This window comes from Marmota flaviventris, chromosome 3 (assembly GCF_047511675.1).
Source record: "Marmota flaviventris isolate mMarFla1 chromosome 3, mMarFla1.hap1, whole genome shotgun sequence".
Lineage (NCBI taxonomy): Eukaryota > Metazoa > Chordata > Mammalia > Rodentia > Sciuridae > Marmota > Marmota flaviventris.
Window position 1 is genome coordinate 4,518,803 of NC_092500.1, and position 22,153 is coordinate 4,540,955.

Genomic DNA, 22,153 nt, shown 5'->3' on the forward strand with positions numbered 1-22,153 from the left:
AGGAAAAACACCTTGATAGATCAACTCTCTTCAATATGTATTTTTCAAACAAGGAAACACCTTCCAAATCAAATAAATACTTAATTACTTAGGAGACTTCAAGAGTATAAACACAATTCCAGAGTACTACTGATTATGGAATTTAATCTTTTTTTTTCCCTAAATCACCCCGTATTTTAAGTGACATAAATTCGCAATGTTTGCCTTGATCCTTTTTGTTTCTGCAGTGCTGGGGACTGAGCCCAGGGCCTTCTGCATGATAGGCAGGCGCCCTGCCACTGAGCAACGCCCCAGCCCAGGTTTCCTTTTTAAGGAGAAACGAGAGTTTGCACTGAGGATGGACCAGGAGAAGCCATGACCATGGCACCACATCCACGTGCCAGCCAGTCAAGGACCTACTCCCATTCTGTTTTTAAAGCAATCCAACATAGCCCAAGGCCTGAGCGACCTGGGGTGGCCTCGTCCCACCCACAGGAGTCTGATACATACACAGATCTCTAGATTAAGCACATGTCCCTGGTCATGCTGCCTGGGAGGCTCCTGCAGCTCCTCATTCTCTCCCTTCCATTCTACCTGAGTATCCATGCCAAGTGTACCAGAGAGCAACATAAAGTGTCAAACGCAGTGGCTTTTGTTTACTTCCCATTTATTCACATTTCATGGATTAACACTCCCTCAACGGGGTCACTCAAAACTAATACAAACTGAGATTATGTTTAACAATTCAAGTATTTGTCTTAGAAAACAATTTCCTATTTAAAGTAAAAACAACACTTTATCCATTTGATTGCTAAGAAGTTTTACATCTCCCTTAGAGTGGTGTCCGCATCAAATGGAGAGTCCTTAGACCTTACCATGATGGCCTCCGGCTAGGAACACACAGAGCCTGTGCTCAGTGCACGGTAGGAAGAACCAAAGACCAGTCTCGACAGGCTGCTGCCCTCTACGGGCTACAGGACAAGCCGTGTTTCCAGGATGAGAAGACCCGGGTGCGAGGACGCTAGAGTCCACAGAGCCTTCTAACCCATCACACCTGCACTGCGACTCCACAGAGATGCCAAGGACAGCAGACCCGTCAACTCGACAGCACACTGAAAGGCTCTCTGTGAACACCTGTTCTGAGTTCTAGTGCTAAGGTGGAATATTTTCTCTCCAAGAACAGGCATTATTATTATTATTTTTTTTGGCATGCAGCATAGAATATGATTTATAATTGAAACTGTAAAACATAGTTCTCTTCAAGAAAATCAGTCCACAGTCAGACTTGGCCTCCCATGTAAAACACTAAAGTCCTTTTAAAACCAACGTTTCCAGTGTGATTCTAGTAAGGCGGGCGGCATAACACTCAGCCTTCTGCTTACTGGGAATGGCAAGGACCCATCAGTTTTTTGGGAAAAAAAGGCCACGGGATACTTAGCACAAAGTAAAAAGCAAACAGTTTATCCATTTGATTGCTAAGAAGTTTTGCATCTCCCTTAGAGTGCTGTCCGCATCAAGTGGAGAGTCCTTAGTCCTTACATGATGGCCACTCTCAGCGCAGGATGGGGAGAGAAGACGCTGACAGGCTGCGCCCTCTACAGGTTTTGCTGCAGAACAAGCCAGAACAAGTTTCCCTAGAGCTCCCACTTCCAGAATGAGATCAGGATGAAATCTGACTTAGAATTAAAAATTCCGTGTGACCAGTGCGCACGCACACAAGCCCCGCTTCAGGTCTCGTACACGAGATACAAGTTATGGATTTTCAAACTAAAGATGGAAATTTTCAGTCCATATTGAACATTCCAAAGTCTAACTTCTAACATTTTGTTAAAATATATCAGACTAAAATAACCCACAGGCTAGAATTAGTTATTAACACAGTAGAGAAAAACTGGGTAAGCCCTCCAGGGGCCCCTAACCCCAAGCAATATATAAGGTGTTGGATTTTATCATAAAATACACTCATACTCAGGTTCATTTATATGAATACACTAAGTGGGTCCAACAAGATCCTAAAGCATAAAAATTTTCAAGAAAATATCACATTTTGAGTCGAAGCATCATTTTCCCCTGTAATTCTCACTTTAATAGTGATAGTCTCAGCAGCAAAAATTTGCTGGGAATGTTAGGACAAAAGAAAGCCACACACATCCACTAATTTAAAAACAAACCTGGCTTCAGGAAGGAGGTTAGAAGGTGACACGAGCTTTCATGCTGCTTTTGTAAACACCTATGACACATGCAGACGTGGGCCACATACGCCCCCCACGCCCCAGGACATGCTATGCTCCTCTGCGGCCTGAGAGTGAGTATGTGGGATGGTGCCAAGGCAGCAGGTGAGGCTGAGTGGTCACATCCTGAAATTTGTCCCCCTATTTACCCTTCATTTTTCAGAAAGTTAATATGAATAGGGCAGGGCAGTGTCATTCTAACAGTTATCAACCACTTGCTTACCATAAATCATCTTTAATAAAAACTCTTGAGCATTCTCAATTCTAAAGGTAAATGCAAACCTACCTGCCGCCTCCCCAGGCCTCACAACAACAGAGTAAAAGTTGAGCCACATCCCTAACAGCACAACTCTCTGCACGTATTTATTCAGAGCCACACTCTAGGCCAAATTCTCCCACTGAAATGAGAAAACTGCTCGGTCACAGGCAACACAAAATCTCACCATCTCTCACCTCAAGGGCTCCAGAGCAAGCTACCCCGTGCAGAGCGCTCCACACACCACACCCGAAGACTGCAGTTTCTAAAAGCACCCAGACCACCCACAAGTATTCTGATTCCTGTTTCCTAAGTCAGGCACATTACATACTGAAGATGAGGATTTTCAAGTGGGCAGTGACCCTGAGCCCTGAGACAGCACCAGCTGGCACTAGCACTTTCATTTTTAATTCACAAGGAATCAAAGTGGGAATTTAGACATTAAATCTTGCATGTAATTCACGTGCCCAGTCTTCAAAGCAAGCTAGTGCTACCTGACAGCTCTGGAGAAGTGACTTGATATTCCTGGGCACAACCATGGCTCCAAATGGACACACTGAGTATTTTATTCTTAAAAAAACAAACAAACAAACAAAAAACTTCAGATAATAGGTGTATAAATATACCGCTGTCTAAAGTTAAAGGCAAACTTCACACACAGTTTCCTTCTCCACTACCTTAAGTTCATGTTTCCTAGTGAATTCAAACTCCTCTTACGTAAATTTTTTAGATCTATGGGGCTCATTTAAGGTACAAGTGACTATGAACACATTTTTCTTTTCCAGTGCAGTCTGACTTCACTTTTTTTCTTAAGGGTTTGATGTCCATGGTCATTTCTAGAAATGATAAGCTACCAAATTTGTGCTTTTAAACCCCATTCCTGGCAATAATCCCCTTCTATCTTAATTGTCTCTGGGGAATAAACAAATAATAGCACCTCATGAATAAAAACTACAAAACCAGATATTCAAAACCCAAGAACTCCTTGTCGAGCAACCTGCTTCCTTTTAAAATGAAAATGCAGTTCCTGAATTACAGTAAAGCAGCCCACAGGGTTAAAGGCCAATGTCTGCAAATCATAAGTTGACGATGTACACCCACAGTGAACGGAGAGTGCCCACACTGCAGTTTGAAAACGGAACATACAACAGAGCAGAACACAACGTCGGTCACAGCATGGCGGCTGGTTCATTTGGTAGAGTGCTGGTCTCACACATCCGTTGCGCCCACGCGTAAGAACCACACCAGCAGGTTTCTTCCTGGATGCCGCATCCGCCGTCAGGAAGCCTTGCCAGTGCTGGTATCGACCCGAAACCCCATGGATCAGAAAAGCCTTTGGGAAAGCTAATCCAAACCCTGACTGCGGTCCATTAAGAAATCACTAACAGTTTAATAAACAAATGAACATTTAAAAAACTTCCAAAAAATTTCATTCGAATGTATTTTGCACAGTTGTCAGTCTTGGAAGAAAGGAGAATACAGTTCCTTGACATTGAAATAAAACATTGAAAGGTTTTATTGGCCTTAATCTTCCCCACAACAGTTTTAAGTTATCTAGAAGTCCTTAGAAGGTCAAAGAAAAGAAAAACTAAGTTTAAAGGGAGGTGGGGGAGCAGCAACTTGGCAATGCTTCCTCCGACTTCACCTTCAGGCGCCCTTTTTCTCCAGTAAAATCCTGTGCAACTCGTCTGCATCTTCGCTAGTTTTCACCCGAATCAACATGGTGGCAGGGACGGTGGCACTCTTCTCATCAAGTGGTGGGTTTGGAATGCAGACAATGAGTACATTGTTTTTCCCTGTTCGGGTACATGGCATATTGGGTGGAATCAAAACATTCAATAGTATGTTGCCTGCATTAAAACAAAGGAAAATATACATCAAAATCATATCAACTAGAGCTCCACGGAAGGAGTCCACAGCTCGATGAGCACGAAACCCTGAAGCAGCTCAGACTCAATGGATCCCAAACCGGGAGCCATTAAGAATGCGCACTGGCTCCCTCACAGGTACTAGCACTGTCCTGGACAGAGTGCTGGGAGGTCTCTGGTGGCCCTGCCCAACGCTCCCACTCACACACCCACATGACTCAGCTCCGAGAGGACTGGAGGAAGAGCTAGCTAGTACGACCCACAAACAAGAACATCATCTCAGAGATGATGCTTTACTGTAATTCAGAGACCAGCACAACTTACTGGGCAATGGTGACATTATGGTGTCGTTATTATAAATTACTCAAGCCCTGGGAAGGAAAAAACGCTTCCTAGAAGTTTCTCTGTGTGACACGGCTTGTAGCCACAGATCTAGCGATCCTGCCATTCATCTCAGGCCCTGCCACTCCCATCTGCTGAGCACTGCTCTCCTTCCAGCAGTTTCCAGGGAAAAACGGAGGCTGGCGGACAGTGTGGGCAGCAGTGGGCTCTGATGCTTTCATCTATACAAGGCCTCCTCGGGATGGCCCGTTTCCTGAACTGCCCAGCTTCTCTCTAGCCTCAGTCACACTTCTAACAAAGCAAATGAAATGATTTCCTTTCTCGTTAGTTTGAAACATGTCTACATTTCCTTACACACTGTTTCCCTATTATTCAAAACTAAGTCTTTAATGAATAAATACAGCATGACTTGGCCTGAATGATCTCTTCCATTCCAAAAACACATCAATAAACCCCCAAATCTCAAGGACTAAAATCAGGGAGGAACAAGGCTGAAAAAAAATCCTCACCTAAATTGGTATCGGCCCGTACTAAGAGCTGTGTCTTCTGACTTGCTGTAGGCTTTAAGTGCAGGGTCCCCACACCCTTCTCTTTAAATTCATTGTCTTTCTTGTAAAATAGTTTACACCTATGGAAAAAGATAACAGGTATAGTCAGGTATTCAGTGACAAGTCACAGTTTTTTCTAACAATCACGGTTGTGGAAAAATCTATATTAAATGAAAGCAGAGAATAATTTTATTGATCCAGATCAACTAGGTCTGGATAAAAATCAGAAAAAGAAAATCTACTTAGCCTTCTAGAATCCCTCCCCATTTTTTCCAATTGAATAGTGGGTCCCCTAAAAATTTCTGTGTTTTCAAATGCTGAGGACTGAACCTAGGGCCGTGTATATGGCAGGCAGGCAGGCACTGTACCACTGAGCCACACCCCTAGACCGCCATAAAAATTTTAATAACTCTTGCTAAAACCATCTTTTCTCAAGTCAGTCAAAATCATACTTAGACACCCCATGGCTCCTTGATCTGCACCTCTGGCTCTGAGCTCAAGAGCTGATCTGGTCCTTTAAGTACAAACAATCTGTCCTTCATCGCCCCCACCCTATCTTTTCCTTTATCTCTTATTTTAGAAATTTTCTTTCAGGCTCCTTCAATTTTATCTCCCAAGATGCTGAGGTAAATCTCAAGTAGGCTCAACAATACAGTAATGATATTTCATCCTAGCCTCCCATGTCATTTGGTTATTAACACAACAAAACTACTGTCCGCTCATTTGATTTATTCTTAGGAAAAAATCTTTAAAAAGTCAGGGTCACTCTTGCAATTAAAACTAAAAATAAGCTGGGTGGCACACACCTATAATCTCAGCAGCTTGGGAGACTGAGGCAGAAGGATCACAAGTTCATAGCCAGCCTCAGCAACGCCGGGCACAGTGGTGCATGTCTATAATCCCAGTGGCTCAGGAGGCTGAGGCAGGAGGATCTCAAGTTCAAAGCAGCCTCAGCAAACATGAGGTGCTAAACAACTCAGTGAGACCCTGTCTTTAAAAAGAATAGAAAATAGGGCTGGGGGTGTGGCTCAGTGGTCAAGTGCCTCTGAGCTCAATCTCCAGTACCCAACCTGCCCTTGCCAAAAAAAAAACCTTAAAAATAAGCAAAGGTAATTGTTGGTCCCTTAAAAATTCTTGAAAATAACACTTAAGAATCTCAGAGGATATGATGATTTGTTAAATGGAAAACTATGGATTCGTTATTAATTTTTTCTTATTAAAAACTGTACATTATAAATGAAATGGTAAATATCTTTTAGGAAATATCTCTGCAAGCAATAATCTCATTTAATCAAGAGGAAGAAAAATTTGAATTTCCCTTCAGCTGAAAGAGGCAGCTCATTTAAAAACAAAGCAATCCTCCCCTCCCCAACCCCAAGTAATAGCCTCGTTACCAGAGGAGGCCAAAGTTCTCGCAACCCTTAACAGAAGGGGGTGGCGGGTCACTGTGCCCAACTCTTGTCTGTAAGAAAATCCAGAAAGATCAGGTCTCCAGGAAGGGGTCAGGGACGCTTCCAGATAAGGAGCAGAAGCAAAACCAAACCAACTTTCTTCACGATGAAAGCAGAAGGGAAGAGAAGGAAGGAAGAAAAGGGGCAGAAGTCTGTCTCTAAAGCATGGACAGAGGTGCTCAGCAGGAAATCTCCAGACCTGGCCTGTTTAAAATAGCAGGCCAAGGGTTCTCCCTGTTCTGGTTCAGAGTTGCCCAGTGTGAGCTCAGGCCTCGATGAGGACACGCTGACCCACAGCCCCGGGACTCCCACGCCAGCTCCCAGGGTCATCTCGTACTTGGTGGAGTAGAAAGCGTCTTCTTCCTTCACTTCAGTGACCACCACCTTGGGAGGCTCATCACTCTCCTCTTCGTCTCCACCTTACAAAAAATGACAGCTCAGTCAAGCTTAACTCAGGACTGCAAAAGCAGCAGGAGCTTGCTCCTGACCATCTAGGTCTCAACCCTGAATACCCCATGCAAGCCAACATGAAGACTGAACACATACCGTTTTTCATTTTGTTTTTGGAGGGGGGAGGCCACTGCTGAATTTTAATTATTGTGTAAAAAATAATAGTTTTTAATGAGAACATATTTCTCTATTCTAAAGTAACTGCTAATATGTAGAAAGTCCTAGAACAAATCCATGCTTACGACATGCATAGAAAATTAACCTGTCAATATTCAATTATTTATATTCAGGTTATCTGCTGGAGAACTAAAATCTCAGAGGATCCTCTAATGCCTTCATCTCCAAATGCTCTTGTGACTGGATCCACAGCATGCCGAGATATAGCAATGTCAGCAATGCCAATGATAGGAAAAGTAAAATTTTTTAAAGAGGAAGTTTGTCAGAGAAATTGCTCCAAAGCCAAGTGTAAGTAAGTTTGCCTTTGTCTGAATGGCCACAGGGCTCACTGCTCTGCTCCTACAGGTCCCTGGCTAACTGGGCCAGAAGGCACTTTCAGTCACGGCAGTACTCAACCTCTAAGACTCTGTTTAAGTGGGAAGGGTTCCCTGGAAGAGAAAGGCAGCTGCATGAAAACTTGCTAAATCAAAAAGCAACTCTGCATTGTGTAAATGTACGAATATGTAACAACATATCCCACCAATGTGACAACTATAAAGTACCAATAAAAAAGCTCGGGAGGCTGAGGCAGGAGATCAGAGTTCAAAGCCAGCCTCAGTGAAAATGAGGCACGACTAAGCAACTCAGTGAGACCCTGTCTCTAAATAAACTACAAAACAGGACTGGAAGTGTGGCTCAGTGGCTAAGTGCCCGGATTCAATCCTTGGTTACCCCCACCCCCCAAAAAAAGAGAGAAAAAGAGAGCCAAGAGCAGAGGGAGTGGAAGGACCAAGGCTCTGGCTGCTGCCTGGTCTGTGACATTGGTGCTGCAGACAGAACTGTCACTCAGAACCCACCACTGACCTTCAGGAAGATGAATTTCAGACTTGTAGGGGAACCACTGCGTTGGTTTAATTGCTGTGCTATGAGAAGTCAATCTCTTTAAATGCAAAGCCATGCATTTGATACTTCTCAAAATCATTAATGCTAGATATTTTTTTTTTCCTTTTAGGTACCAGGGATTTAACTCAGGGTGCTTAATCACTGAGCCATGTCCTCGGCCCGTTTATTTTATTTTTGTTATTTTGAGAGGATCTGACAAAGTTGCTCAAGGCCTCAATAAGTTGCTGAGGCTGGTTTTGGACTTAGGATCCTCCTGCTCCAGACTCCAGAGCTGCTGGGATTACAAGCCTGCACCACCATATGCCTGGCTGTACATATTCTTTATGTGTGTGTATATATTTTTTTTGGGGGGTGGGGGGTGCTGGGGATGGAACCCAGGGCCTCATGCACGCCAAACAAGCACTATACCACTGAACTACCTCCAAGTCCCATTTTATAATCCTTCCAACAACCCTACAAAATAGGTCCTAGGTCATTTTACAAGTAAGGACTAATAAACTTTATCCAGGACAACACAAGCAGGATGCGATGGAGTCACAGTGTGAGATCCACCTGGAATGGGGAAAAAAATATGCCTTTCCCACTAAACACAAAATTTACAAATATAAACTTACAATGATAATTTTAAAATTTACCTTTGCTTTCATTACTGCCACCTTCTGCTTGACCCTCCAATGTTTTGGCAGAAAATGGTGAAGAAACTGGTTTACTCTGGGTAATATCTTTACTAAATAAACTGGAGTTTCCAGGTGAAAATGAAAATCCAGCTGAGGGACCAGAGCTCAGTGAGCCCAAAACAGAGCTATCAATTTTCTTGCCGAAATTAAACGAGACACTTGCTGCTTCTGGTGCTGTGTCGGTCTTCTTTTCAGACACAACTTCCATCTTCTTCTCAGATGTGTCCTCAGTTTTGTTGCCATGAAACAAAAATGTTGACTCTTGTGGTAGTTTTGCTGAACCAAACAGGGAAGGGGTCTGTGTGTCAACTGACATCTGGCTTGTTCCGCTTTCAGAGTTTCCACTGCCACTGTTGTCATGCTGTTGCTCAATAGTGGCCAGGTACTTCTCATAGTCCTTAAAGATGGGTGTCAGGTCACACAGGGGGTTTGTGTTCACGTGCTTCACTATCCAGTCCCGAACCGAGCAGTTCAAGGCCGCCAGCTGTTTGTGGTAGGTGCTCCCTGCACAGGCTGTGCTAGAAGCAAGGCTGGAGGACGAGGGCTGCGGACTGCTGCCGTTGGTTTTGGGATCTGAAATCTTTTTATCCAGCAAGGCAGTTGGGCCATTTGCAGCAAAAGAACCTATAGGAAATTAAAGTTTGAACAATTTATTTTAAAACTAATTTGATGAAGCCATCTGGATTTTTACACCACTCTTCTGTCTTGTTCTGCTTTAACTATACCCTGTTTTGTAGCACTACAACAAGTGCGTGTTCAAGAGGGAATATTTAGGATCTGGGTATCAAGGCTGGTTATGGCAAAGAGCAGTATTCACTGTATGACTACATTAAGCCTCTGTATTTTTAAAGTAAAAATTTTTCCTTTAAAACAATGTTCATTTCAAACAGAACTGGCAGAAATATTGTTAGTAAAAGATTTTAATTCTCAAAGTTGCTGGCAAAAACATATATTAAAGTAGTTCAAACTGTAACAGAAAGTACATAGTATAAAAATCGAACAGTATAAACTTTCAGAATAATTAGCTAAATAAAACCCAACCAGTCAGGATCCCATGATCCTGTTCTCTGTGTAAATCCCAAGAGTTCTTGACTAACTCCATTAAAACAGGATCAGGTAATCGACATATTTTGTTCAAACATGGCCTGGGATGGCTCTGTGACCAGGGACAGTGTCATGGGAATTCCCAGTGACCATCGTGGTAAGAAGCACACATAACCCTTGGTACACATGTCCATAATGAATTAATGGACAAGCAGGCAAACCTTCATAAAGGGTCTATGAAGTATTTTTCCTTTTCACCTCATTTTTTTATTTTGCTGCATTGGGGATGGAATCCAGGGTGCCTCAGCCATGCTAAGCAAGTGCTCTACCACTGAGCTACAACCTCAGCTCTCTTAGGTCAATTCTGAAGGTCAGAGGTTAAGGAACTTTGCCAAGATCATATAGTTCATAACTGGCAGAACTGAGCTCAGAATCCAGATCTGTTTTGGCTTGAAACCTTGTGCTCTGCTTATCTGCCTACTGTATATACATAGCCAATATCTCCCCAAAGTTCCATCCCTGACATTACTGTTGTTTCTGCTTACAGACTGAGGACTGAGGGTTTGTACAAGAGAAACTTCTTTACAAAGTTATTTCTCCTAGATTCCATTCATATGAGGTGGCTGAGGAGGGGGGCTACTTACCAAAGGTTGCCTTAGGCTCTGCTGCTGCCCTTGCACCAGTGAAGGGAGGGGCACTAGTGCTGTTTCCATTAGATAGTCCTTCCAGAGGCTTCCCTCCAGGGCCACTACCAAATGCAGAAAAACCTCCACCTCCAGAAGGCACAACCAAGCCTTTAAAACCTTTGAAGGCTCCTCCACTGTCAGACTGCAATATGAGCAGAGAACACATGTTAGGAAAGGGCCTTTCCTATCTGCAAATAAGCAAGGAAGTGACAATATCCTCTTGACTGCTGAGCACCCAGTTTCCACAGGTAATCTGTACTGCACGAAAAACTGGCGGCGCAACCAGCACTGCATGGAAAGACTGCATTTGAAGGCCTGGCGATCCAAAGCTGGCACCTTCAGGCAGGCACCATTTACAATCAGTTATATTTTTAAAAATGTCTTGTGCATACATAGACATAAAAGGTTAATAGAAATCAATGCAATAAATCCACGTACCTCCCATCCAGCTTCAGAATGGTAACTGAACACACACCTAATACAACTGAATCTGAAGGAAAGATCCTTCATGTACCTTCCAAAGGCAACTTACCTAAGGAAGTTTTAGAAACATCCCATTAGGTTAACTAAAGGTATTTTACCATTTATCTCATTTCCTAGGAACTTTTGTTGTTTTCCAGTTGTTCTCAGCCTAGAGAGCTTCAGAAAATGGTCATATTTCAAATAGAGATTTCCCAGTAATTGAGCAATCCCAGGGCATTTTTCTTGCTGCTTTCTTAAGTTTGACGTCTTTGACAAGACCCTTCTAGCAGCCTCTCCCCTTGTGCTAGCTTGCTCATATCTCTAATCATAGAGGCTCTGGAAATGTTTGGCATTCATTAGGAAATTCTAAAGCTGCTTTCTGTCCCTGGGGGGCTTCTGGAGAACAGTTTCTCAGTTTACAGTGTTTTGCTAAACTGGCTATAATTTTTTTTTATAAATCTTTCATCCATTTAAAATAGTGGTGACACCATAGGGAACAATCTGCTTCTCCCCCAAAGAGTACACACATAAATGTATCAACCACCATCTCATCAAAAAATCACCTCAACCAGACCTCTTCACTGTCTAGATGGGCCAGTGAGCCTGAATACTACTGCATATATTTCTAAAAACACAGGTGTCAATCAACTCTACAAAATTCCAGATGTTTACTGACCACTGAAACACACTAGATTTAAAGTTACAAGATGTTTACAGCTATTTTAGAAATTACTGTAATTTAGCAATAGTAAATTAGCTCTAAAATAACCCCCCAAACCAACAAAAACCACTATTAAAAAAAAAGGAGAGACACATAAGACAGACCTTCAGAAGAGTGAGAAAAAGAACTGACTGGGATGTACTCAGTTTGGCTCCTTGGGCCCTGAAACATTATGATATTCCCCAATCTCCCCAATTTTTCTTTAGGATTCATATGGAGGAAAAAATATAGACCCTTAAACTTAATTTAGAAGTTAAATTCCACAAAACAAAGATATTCTGGATTATTTTATTATCCATAGATCTCCAGTGCTAAGATCTGTTTAACAGGCAAATCCACTAGTTGGGAAAAGCCACATTTGTGCTTATAGCAAATGATATGACATTATTTTTCAAATATCCAAGTTTCATGAAAACTAGAGGCTAAAAGTTATAACCCAAATTAAATTTGGATTTCAATTATCCACGTATATTTCTGTCCCTTCCCAGTTCCAGGGCTCACGACAGAACACCCTCCCCGGGATTCTCCTTCTGCTGACCTGCTGCTGCCCACTCCTCACTATGGGCTCCTTCTGACTGCCTCTTCGTCCACTCTGGTGGTGTCTCCGCCATCTGTGTGGTGAGAACTCCCAGCACCCCATCCACCTCTCACCCGCCCTAATTCCTGTTCTATATCCAGTGTCTTGGAGAGAACTTAACAGGATTTTCAAATGCCACATTCGCAAACTGAACTGTCTCATCCTTAATTAAATTATTCCATCTTTCCTCGCATCTTCTCAGTGAGAGAACTACCAACATCACTCGGCTCCATACCACAACTGCCAACCAGTCACCAGTCTTAAGGTAATAATGAAATCAGACCAGGAAAAAACAAAACCCTGGAATTAAAATAATAACAACTAAACTCAAGACATATACTTAGTAGAGTTAATGTGCTGAGCTTTAAGTGTTCTTACCAAATTTAAAAAAATAAATAAGGGCTGGAGCTGTAGCTCAGTGGCAGAGTGCTTGCCTAGCATGTGTGAGGCACTGGGTTCGAGCCTTAGCACCACATAAAACAATAAACAAAATAGAGTCATGCTATCCATCTACAACTACAAAAAAAAGTGTGATAATACAAGCTAGTCAACTCACTTAGCTATTCCACAATGAATACTAATTCAAAACATTATGCTGGGGTTGTGGCTCAGTGGCAGAGGACTTGCCTTGCACATGTGAGGCACTGAGTTCAATCCTCAGTACCACATAAAAAATAAACAAAATAAAGATATTAAAAAAAAAATTCACGCTGTACCACATTTGTTAATTGTAAAAGATAAAAATCTTCAAGCTGAAATTATTTTAAAAATAGAAGTCCTACTGGCCGTAGTGGTGCATGCCTGTAATCCCAGCACTTTGGGAGGGTGAAACAGCAGGATTATAAATCAAATGCACCTGGGTCCAATCCCTGGTACCAAAAACAACAAAATACAAGACCTGACTGCTAGGTGCGTTCTGAAGAAGTCTGCATGCCATCCCTTCCTTCACTAAGACTTGTTCCCTGTCTCCTTTTGGGCAGCACTACCCTAGACAACCTCAGGTTCCATGTCAAAGAGCTTTTACAGCTCCAGGAAATGAGGTCCTCTAGAGCAGCCATGGAGCAGAGAACGGGTACTTATCATCACTACATTCTACATGTGTACAAGCGACCATATAGAACCACCTGAGAATCAGTTTGCTTTATGATTGCATTTGTCCGCCCTGAATTACACGGTGCATATATTCTAGGTAAAGACGTTTTTAAAAACTGTTTTCCCCTTAACACACACCATCATTTATGCAACACTGATTCACTACGTAACTCTAGCTGTAAATTTCTTACTAATTGCCTTCCCAAAGCCTCTGTCTGCCCACCTCCTTCTTCCTTCCTTTATACATTTTCCAACTTAAAACCTATGATGAAAACCTTCAAAAATAATAAATTTTCTTTTTGTATTTTGTGGTCTCGCTGTGTTGCCCATGCTGGCCTTAAACTTTTGGGCTCAGGTGATTCTCCTACCTGCCTCTGAGGAGCTGGGACTACAAGTATGTGCCACCATGTCTACCTACTATTTCTATAATAAGGATTCCATTTTATTGTTTCTCAAGGTGAGAACAGAAAGGGAGGGGCTGGGGCTGAGCAGTAGCACACTTACCTGGCATGTGTGAGGCACTGGGTTTGATTCTTAGCATCACATATAAATAAATAAGTAAATAAAAAATAAAATAAAGGTCTATCAACAATTAAAAAAGAAAAATATAAGAATACAATTCCTTTGGGATTGAAACTTGAGAAATGCAGAATGTGTGGCTAAGGAGGTTTATTCCAAAGCTGCCATGCAAGATGTCTAAAGCTGTTTCTCCTGCCTGACAATAGATATCCAAGATTACCAAAACCACACTTGTGGGTCTGGAGTGTCAAGGGTGAGGACTGTACTGGGGAGGAGTTCTGAAAGGTGGGGTGACTGCTGAATACTGACCACATGATTCCAATTCAGGAGTTACAACTCTTCTTTTTTTGCACTAAGGATCCAACCCAGGGCCTCACTAGGCAAGTGCCCTACCACTGAGTTACACCCCCAGTCCTCATCTTTTATCTTTCCGAGCACAAGAACGAAATATCTTAATATACTAAACTAGAAAGAAAACTGACACATTTCTCGCATAGTGAAGGAACTACTCCCTATAATTTGGTCCCAGGAGTAGGTGAAGACTTGAAGACACCTCTTCAAGTCCCCTTCTTATCCCACCATACCACATCTCCAGCCTATGAACTCCTACACTGGCTTTTACTCTCACGGTGTCACTGGGCTTGCATTTGCCCCTCTCATCTTACTTCCTCAAACAGACACGCTTCCTTTAAGACATGGATGTGACATTGATTACTTTCTTCTCTCTCCCGTGAGCTACACAAAGGAGTAAGCATTTTTTAAAAAAAAGCATTTGTTGCTGTGATTGTTCCCAAAGGAAGAAAAGGTCTGTATTCAGAAAGAGTCAGTATTCAGTAGCAAAGCCACTAAGAAGGCACTTACTTCAGACCCAACATTTCTCCGCTTTGCTTTCTTTATGGCTCTATTCTTCAAGACTTCCTCACTGGCCACTGAGAATGTTCCCACCTGCAGGGCATACGAATTAAACACAGAAAGATTAAGGACAAAAGGAGGTAAAATGCTGAACAAAACAGCAAGCGGAGACAAATTTACCTAATATGGCTTTAAAATACTGTTAATGTTAATACTATGGAGAGAGCTTGTTAACAGAAATGGCTTACATCTACCTAAAGCAGAAGATGGAGTGTTAGGGAAGGAGAAGGGTTGGGGAAAGCAAAGGGGAAGGTGTGGATGGGCAAGAGAGGGCAGGTGGATACCATCAAAGCATGCTATATGCATTTGGGAAATGTCACAGTGAAACCCATTAATTTATACGACTAATATGATTAACAATTAACAGAAAATAGTGTGTGTGTGTGTATATATATATAAATATATATATATTTATATAAATATAAATTTTTTCTTGTGGATTCCACTTCTAGCTAGGCAAACCATCTACCTTCTACAATATACAAATCCAAACTTCAAATTCCAATTCAAAGAGAGGAGTATATACAACAGTTTTTGAAAAGATAAGACCATCAAAACTTTGGTGCCAATTCTTCAAATTTTTGGATATATACTGGATACTATTAATAAATGCCGCAGTCTGTATGGGCACAAAATAACCGAGCCGCCACACAGCCTTGTAGGTTCAAACAGCAACTCTTTATTCCCGAACTCTCACCGGCACTATACACACACTTCCCGGGAATACACTCCCTCCACCGGGCTCCTTGCGCCAATTCTCAACTTCTCCCAGAACCGAGAACTCCAAAGTAGCAGGCGCCCAAGGCAGCAGGATCCACCCTAATCCCGGAGCCGCCCTATTCCCGGAGCAGGGTCACCTTTCAACCATTCCCTCTAGCAAAATGCCAGGCATCATTCCGACTAAACTGTGGCTCAACAAAAGTTTAGAAAAAAATTAAAGGTTTCTTTAAAAAATATAAGCTATCATTTAAAAACAGAAAAGTATCTTAAACATCATGAATAGCTGATGGGGCAACCCACTGTGAAACCCAGATGCCTGTATCTACTCTAATACAGTTTTTAAAAATAAATTTTATTTATAACACCCCTGCCCCTTTTGTTGCAGTGCTGGTGACTGAAATCAGGGCTTTGTGCATGCTAAACAGGCACTCTATCACTGAGCTATACCCCAAAGCCCACATACACATGATTTTTAAGAAAAGAGTCCTGGCTGGAGGGTCACAGGTTCAAGGCCAGCCTGGGCAACTAGCAAGACACTGTCTCTGTCTCTCTCACACACAGGGTGAAGGGCTGGGGATGTAGCTCAGTGGTAGAGCATCTCTAGACTCTACCTCCAGGACCGAGAAAAAGAAAATCCTGCCCAACTTGCCCACCAAAAGGCGATGGAGGCTCCCAGCATTGTACTCTGACTACTGCCCTTCCATAACATGCTAAAAGTCCTATGTCTGCAAACTGAAGTTTGCTAATGATCTTTGTCTTAACTTGAACTCTTCTTTTATCCTGTAGGGCTAGAGCATGCTGGGAGCCATTAGCCAAGTAGGTATGACAATTTCCTTGCCAGCATACCCCATGTTGCAGTGACATTGAATGTAGGTGACCTTGCTCAAGGACCAAGGCGGATTAGGGCGTTCCGGGTTTAGGTTCCAGGTTTAAGGTTTAAGATTATTCCTGCTGGGAATAGGGCGTATCCTGCTGCCTGAGTTCCCCTTGAGTTCTCACGGGATTCAGACAGTATTCTTTGGGAGATAGAAGCCCAGTGGAGGTGGATTTGGGCAGAGAACATGGATTTCCCCAGAACGTGTTTGTAGATGGCTGGTGTGAGTTCGGGAATAAAGAGTTGCTGTTTGAATCTACAAGCTGTGTGGTGGCTCGTGATTGTGTGCCCAGCCAGACTGCGGCATTTGGTGGCCCGTACGGGGATACTTCTTGTAAATAAATACTTCTTGTAAAGAAATCTCATTTATAATTACTGCAGATCATATAAAACTTAAAGGTATTCATTCTTACACCTACACAAGGGATCATTTGGACACACTTGTCCCAATTAAATGTAATTAATGCAATCCTTCCATACTCATGTCATTAGAACCTGTCCAAGTGGGACTTTTTTCATTCCTGAATATTTTAATGCCAAAGAAAATCATTATACGGTAGTCTAGATTTTACTATAGCCCTGAATGTATCCGTGCTTAGACCTGAGGAAAAAAAAAATCCGTAACAAAGGATTCACTGGTGGCTGGAGTCATAGTTCAGTGGTAGAGCGTTTGCTTAACGTGTGAGGCACTGGGTTTGATCCTTAGCACCACATAAATAAAATAAAATTAAAATAAAGGTATTGTGTCCATCTTCTTCTTTTAAATATTTTTTTTAGATGTAGTTGAACACAATACCTTTATTTTTTATTTATTTTTATGTGGTGCCGAGGATTGAACCCAGTGCCTCGCACGTGCTAGGCTAGCACTCTACCACTGAACCACAACCCCAGCCCTGTGTCCACTTCTTTAAAAAAAAAAAAAAAGTTTTGCTGGGGGCAGTGGCACAAACTGTAATCTCAACAGCTCAGGAGGCTGAGGCAGGAGGATCAGAGTTCAAAACCAGCCTCAGCAACTTAGTAAAGCCCTAAGCAACTCAGTGAGACCCTGTCTCTAAATAAAATACAACAAAGGGCTGGGGATGTGGCTCGGTGGTTAAGCACCCCTGGATTCACTCCCCAGCATCAAAGAAAAAAAGAAAAAGACTCAATTCCAAGTCAGCCAGGCATGGTGTCACCACCTGTAATACAAACTACTGGGGAGGCTGAGACAAGAGAAGCACAAGTGTAAGGCCAGTCTAAGCAACTTAGCAAGATCCTGTTTCAAAATAAAATTCTAAAAAAGGGGCTGGCAATGTAGCTCAATGGTAGAGCACTAGCTTAGCACACATGAGGTCGTGGGTTCAATACCAAGTACCAGAAACAAAACAAACCACACCAAAAACACACACAGAAAAACCTTGAGTTAAAGGTCCTGTGAAAACATTAACACACTGTGATTTTGGTTCCCCAAAACCAAATAAATTTTTTTTTAAAGTAAAGTATATCTACTTCTAAAGGAAAATAAAAAAGTAACAGAAAGATTGATTCAGAAAGGAAGATATTAGTCAAAGAACAAGCTTAGAAATACTCCTGTAAAATTCTTTTATCTTTTTTCTTTTCCTTTCTTAGACTATGTTATAAATTTGAAAGGCTAAAAACTTGGCTACAGATGTCCTGAGTGAACTGGCCTAGCAGTATCAACTGCTGGTGAGACACTAGAAATGCAATTACATGGTGAGATTTATTCAGGGAAGACGATTTTCATTTTGCTTCTAAAGAAACTACAGACTAGGAATTCTATTACTAATAATGCAACTGCTGGGGGTATCAGCTCTACCATCAGAATAGGAACGAGAAGAATTTGAGTAAGGCAAACAACCTCAACTTCTGAAATCTAAAGTGACAGGGACAGCAGCCTGAGATGGTGATGCGTTTCCTACCTGAGTGCCAGCACTGAGCTAGCCTCATGACCAGATCACTTAAGTCATTCTTCAGTAATGACTAAAATGACTTATTCAAAATCATGGGTTTAGAATGCTGCCAAGTATATGAAATTCAGGGGGAAGGTGCTTTTCCAAAGAATATTTTAGGAGCAGGCACTAGTGGAAAAGCACACAAGTCACAAGAAACCACAGTACCACCCATTTGGGATGTTCTTAAAATGTCTGACTTAATTCTACCACACTTCTTCAGGAAGAACCCCAAAATGAACTAAATGTAGGTACAATAAGAAATCATTTTGGGGGGAACTTTTTTTTTTTTTACCTCTTCAGCTTCATCTTCTTGGTCCCAGTTTCTATCTGTCAATTCCTTCTCGGCAATTCTTTTGGCCATTTTTTCGAATCTAAATCACAGAAAACAGAGAAAAAAAAACGTAACCTTTCTAGATCAAGATATGGCTTTCACAAAGAACTATAAAAATTAAGAATTTTAAAAATTCACTCTAGTAAGAAACAAAAACATTAGTGATGCCAGTAGAAACTGATTCAATATGGATGCACCAACATTCTGAGAATGTGTAGTGCTTCAAAAACAGATCATCAGCTTAACTGACAGCATTACTTCAGCAGTGGATTCCTATCCACAGAGTGTGCTTGTGTCCATCCCTTTAAATTTGCAATTATTTCCTGTCCTAACATCACATACATTGCTGTTTAAGAAGCAACAGCAACAACAAAAGAAAAAACAAAACAAAAAACTAGAACTGAGAGCTTTGTTTGGGGGTAGACTGGTTTCTTTACTAATTCACCAGCCAAATAGACCAAAAAACCCTTCCCATTTAATTCTTAGTACCCTCCAGGGCTGACTAAACTTACCTGAATTCCTTCCTGAGTTTGTGCTCAATACCACAACCTACGAGATTAAGCTTCCCAAAATATCCAAGTCATTAAGACACAAATTCATAGATCACCTACTGCTATAGAACAAAATTCAGATGTTGATATTCCAAAGTCTTCCAAAATCTAATGTCTAAGGGCTTTCAGCTTTTAGTAAATCTTTAATAGTCTTTGAAATCTCTCTTACAAGTATGTTCTTTTTTTCTGATTACGGAATGATTTAAGTCCAAGATTTTAAAATATAAAGTATGAGATTTAGCATAGTTTCCAGCATCACCTGAGAGTCTTCTCTTCTTAATGCCTCCCCAAAAACACTTGGTCAATTTCTGCTATTGATTTTTTCACAGAAACAAAAACAAATAGAGGAATAGATAAAATTCCTTACTGAACTATTCAGACTGTCTCTGGATTCTTCGGGCTATTCATTAACTTCGCCACCAGAGGGCGAAAGAGGTGAGAGGTTGGAGTGATAATGTTATCAAAGATTTAACTATGGAGCAAAAGGGGTGGAGTTGAAAAAGGAAAAAAAGGTAGTAAGAAAATTTTGCTGGGGGCAAGGGTGGTGGTGTACAATCCCAGTGACTAGGAAAGTTGAGGCAGGAGGATCTCAAGTTCAGGCCAGTCCTGCAAGTTAAAGTTAGCAAGACCCTGTCTTGAATTAGAAAAAAAAGGGGTGGGGGATGGGGTGGGGGCTTGTAGTAGGTTTCAGTGGTAGTAGATCCCAGGATTCAATACCCAGTATTGGGGGGCGGGAGGTAAGTTTAATATCTAACTCACACCTATACCTTTAGAGATAACTGGCAGAGTAAAACAAGCTAAATTAATGTAGTAGCTTTCATTTTCGAACACACTTATCAAGTCAGCATAACCAGAAAGCAGGGAGGTTAGTTTTGCCTACTGAAGTTCTCCAAATACCCCAAGCTGTTCAGCTCCTAGAGGTTCTATCTGTTGTTGAATCAGTGATCTTGGGCACTACATATATGAGAAAACCCAAGAGGCTGGCATCTGATTTTGCCATTTTCTAGCTGTGAGATCTTGAGTAATTAATTTTTCTGCCTCAGTTTCTTTATCTGCAGGGCAGGGAAGAGTTCATTAGGAACATTAAATGAGATAAAGAGCTTAGTTACAACAGTGCCTGGAACAAAGAAAGAGCTTTATAAGTATAATCGAAGAAAAAAGTTTTCTTAGAAACAGAGGCTATTTTTTTTCCCAAAACTTGTAAGTCGTAGTGTAGAAAAAGACAGTTCCAATATGCGCCGGACTTTAAAAACCATTTTTTACCAAGTTCGTATGTTATTCCAAAGCATGTCACGAGATAAGGCTGCCCTTTTTAGACACAGAGAGGGGACTGATACACCTGTGTGCAATGGAGCAAGGCCAGGCGCCCAGGGTCCTCGGCTGCGGTTACGGGGCACACAGGCCGGCCGGGGTGCCCGGGGTGCGGCGGCAGACCTCCGCGACGACGCCCGGTGCTGGGAACCCGAAAGTCCGGGTGACAGGGGGCGCCTCGGCCCCGGGAGGACGCCTGCAGTGGCGCCTCCGAGAAGAGATCTGACCCGGACGGGGAAGCACCTGCTGGAGGACGAGGGAGGGGGCCGCCGGCGACGCCGCGGAAGACCCGCATCCCCACGCCGCTGCTCGGAGGCCGGGCGACGGCGGGAAGCGCGGGGCACGGCGAGGACGCGCCTGAGGGAGGCCGCCGCCCGCCCGCCGCAGGCCCGGGGCGCGCCCGCCCGAGCTGCGCCGCCGCTTCACAAACGCCCCGCCGCGTCCGGCGCCCCGCCGGCCCCGGCCCCGCACGTCCCCGTCCCGGCCCCGCCTGTTCCTTCCGACCCCGGCCGGTCTCGGACGTCCCCGCCGCCCTCCACCTGTCCCGCACCTCTCCGGCGGCCGCCGCAGCTCTCGCTGGCTCGTGGGCGCGGCGGCGAGCAGGGACGCGGTGGCGATGGCTGCGCTCGGGGCCCAGGCGGCGGCGGGACGCTTCCGGTGCGCTGAGAGCCTCGGAGGACTTGGTGGCCAGCAAGCCCGGAGTCTCCAACACCATGTCCCCCGGGGGCCGCGTGTCTGTGAGCTCGGCACCGAGACGCGGAGACATCCACTAAGCCAGAGACCACCAGGGAAACGGCGGGGAGCGCACTCTAGGCCGCCATTTTGTAACTCGAATCTACCCCTCAAACCCGATTCGAAGAAAAAGGAGAAACGCCCGCGTCCGGCCACTGCGCAAGCGCGTCCGAGTGGGGGCAGAAGCACCTCCTTCCCCAGGCCGCAGGGCGTCGCGCGGCGCATGCGTCCAGCGCTTTGGAAACGGTCGCCGGGAGGAGCGCGCCCGTCGCACGCATGCGCACACGCCTTGGGCGGCTGCGGGGAGGTGGGCGGTCGCAGCCGCAGCTCACGCGCACGGGTGACGTGTGGGCCACCTTCGAGTTGAGGTCGGTTCGCGCGGAAGTCGCTGCTGAATCTTCGGAGGGCTGGTGCCGGGCGAGGAGCCCTGGAGGGCATGGTGGGGGCCCCGTCGCGGTGAGCCTCGCGGTGTCCGACCTGCCCCCGCCGCCCCCGCGGGGAGGAGGTGGGGCCTTTGTGACGTCTTCGCGTGGGGGGGGGGCTGCGGGGAGAGGAGCCCGCCTGCGGGGCGCCGGGTCCCCCCAGGGCTCCGGAGGTGAGAGCCCTTCACTATCCTCCACTAGCCGTGGCAAGCTGTCGGAAAGGAGCGCTTTTTAGAGCTGTGTGGTTTTTTTTTTAATGTCTATTTTTAGTTGTTGATGGACTTTTATTGGCTTACTTATGTGCGGTGCTGAAGCCAGATTTAAAGTTAGGTAGTCAGTGTAGTTAGGTAAATCGGGCCTAATATGGAGTAAGATCTGAAATGGAG

General features: G+C 43.7%; 1 protein-coding gene across 1 annotated transcript; it reads right to left on the reverse strand.

Moving 5' to 3' along the window:
- Window positions 1-629: 629 nt before the first annotated feature.
- Nup50 (nucleoporin 50) lies at window positions 630-21,502 on the reverse strand. Its single transcript, XM_027954575.2, has 8 exons — window positions 21,164-21,502; window positions 18,713-18,791; window positions 14,824-14,907; window positions 10,550-10,733; window positions 8,820-9,485; window positions 7,013-7,094; window positions 5,186-5,304; window positions 630-4,316 (listed from the first exon to the last, which is right to left on the reverse strand). Exons 2-8 carry the CDS (start codon window positions 18,779-18,781, stop codon window positions 4,114-4,116), a joined length of 1,407 nt encoding a protein of 468 aa, XP_027810376.1. The 5' UTR covers window positions 18,782-18,791; window positions 21,164-21,502; the 3' UTR covers window positions 630-4,113.
- Between the last annotated feature and the right edge of the window lie 651 nt (window positions 21,503-22,153).

What these genes read in the sequence shown, in the direction of transcription:
- Nup50 (XM_027954575.2), bottom strand. Translation starts at nt 18,781, where the DNA reads ATGGCCAAAAGAATTGCCGAGAAGGAATTGACAGATAGAAACTGGGAC. An exon ending in GACGCTTTCTACTCCACCAA is followed by an intron (nt 5,305 to 7,012) that starts GTACGAGATGAC and finishes CTTTTTCCATAG; the next exon opens with GTGTAAACTATTTTACAAGA. An exon ending in ACGGGCCGATACCAATTTAG is followed by an intron (nt 4,317 to 5,185) that starts GTGAGGATTTTT and finishes GTTTTAATGCAG; the next exon opens with GCAACATACTATTGAATGTT.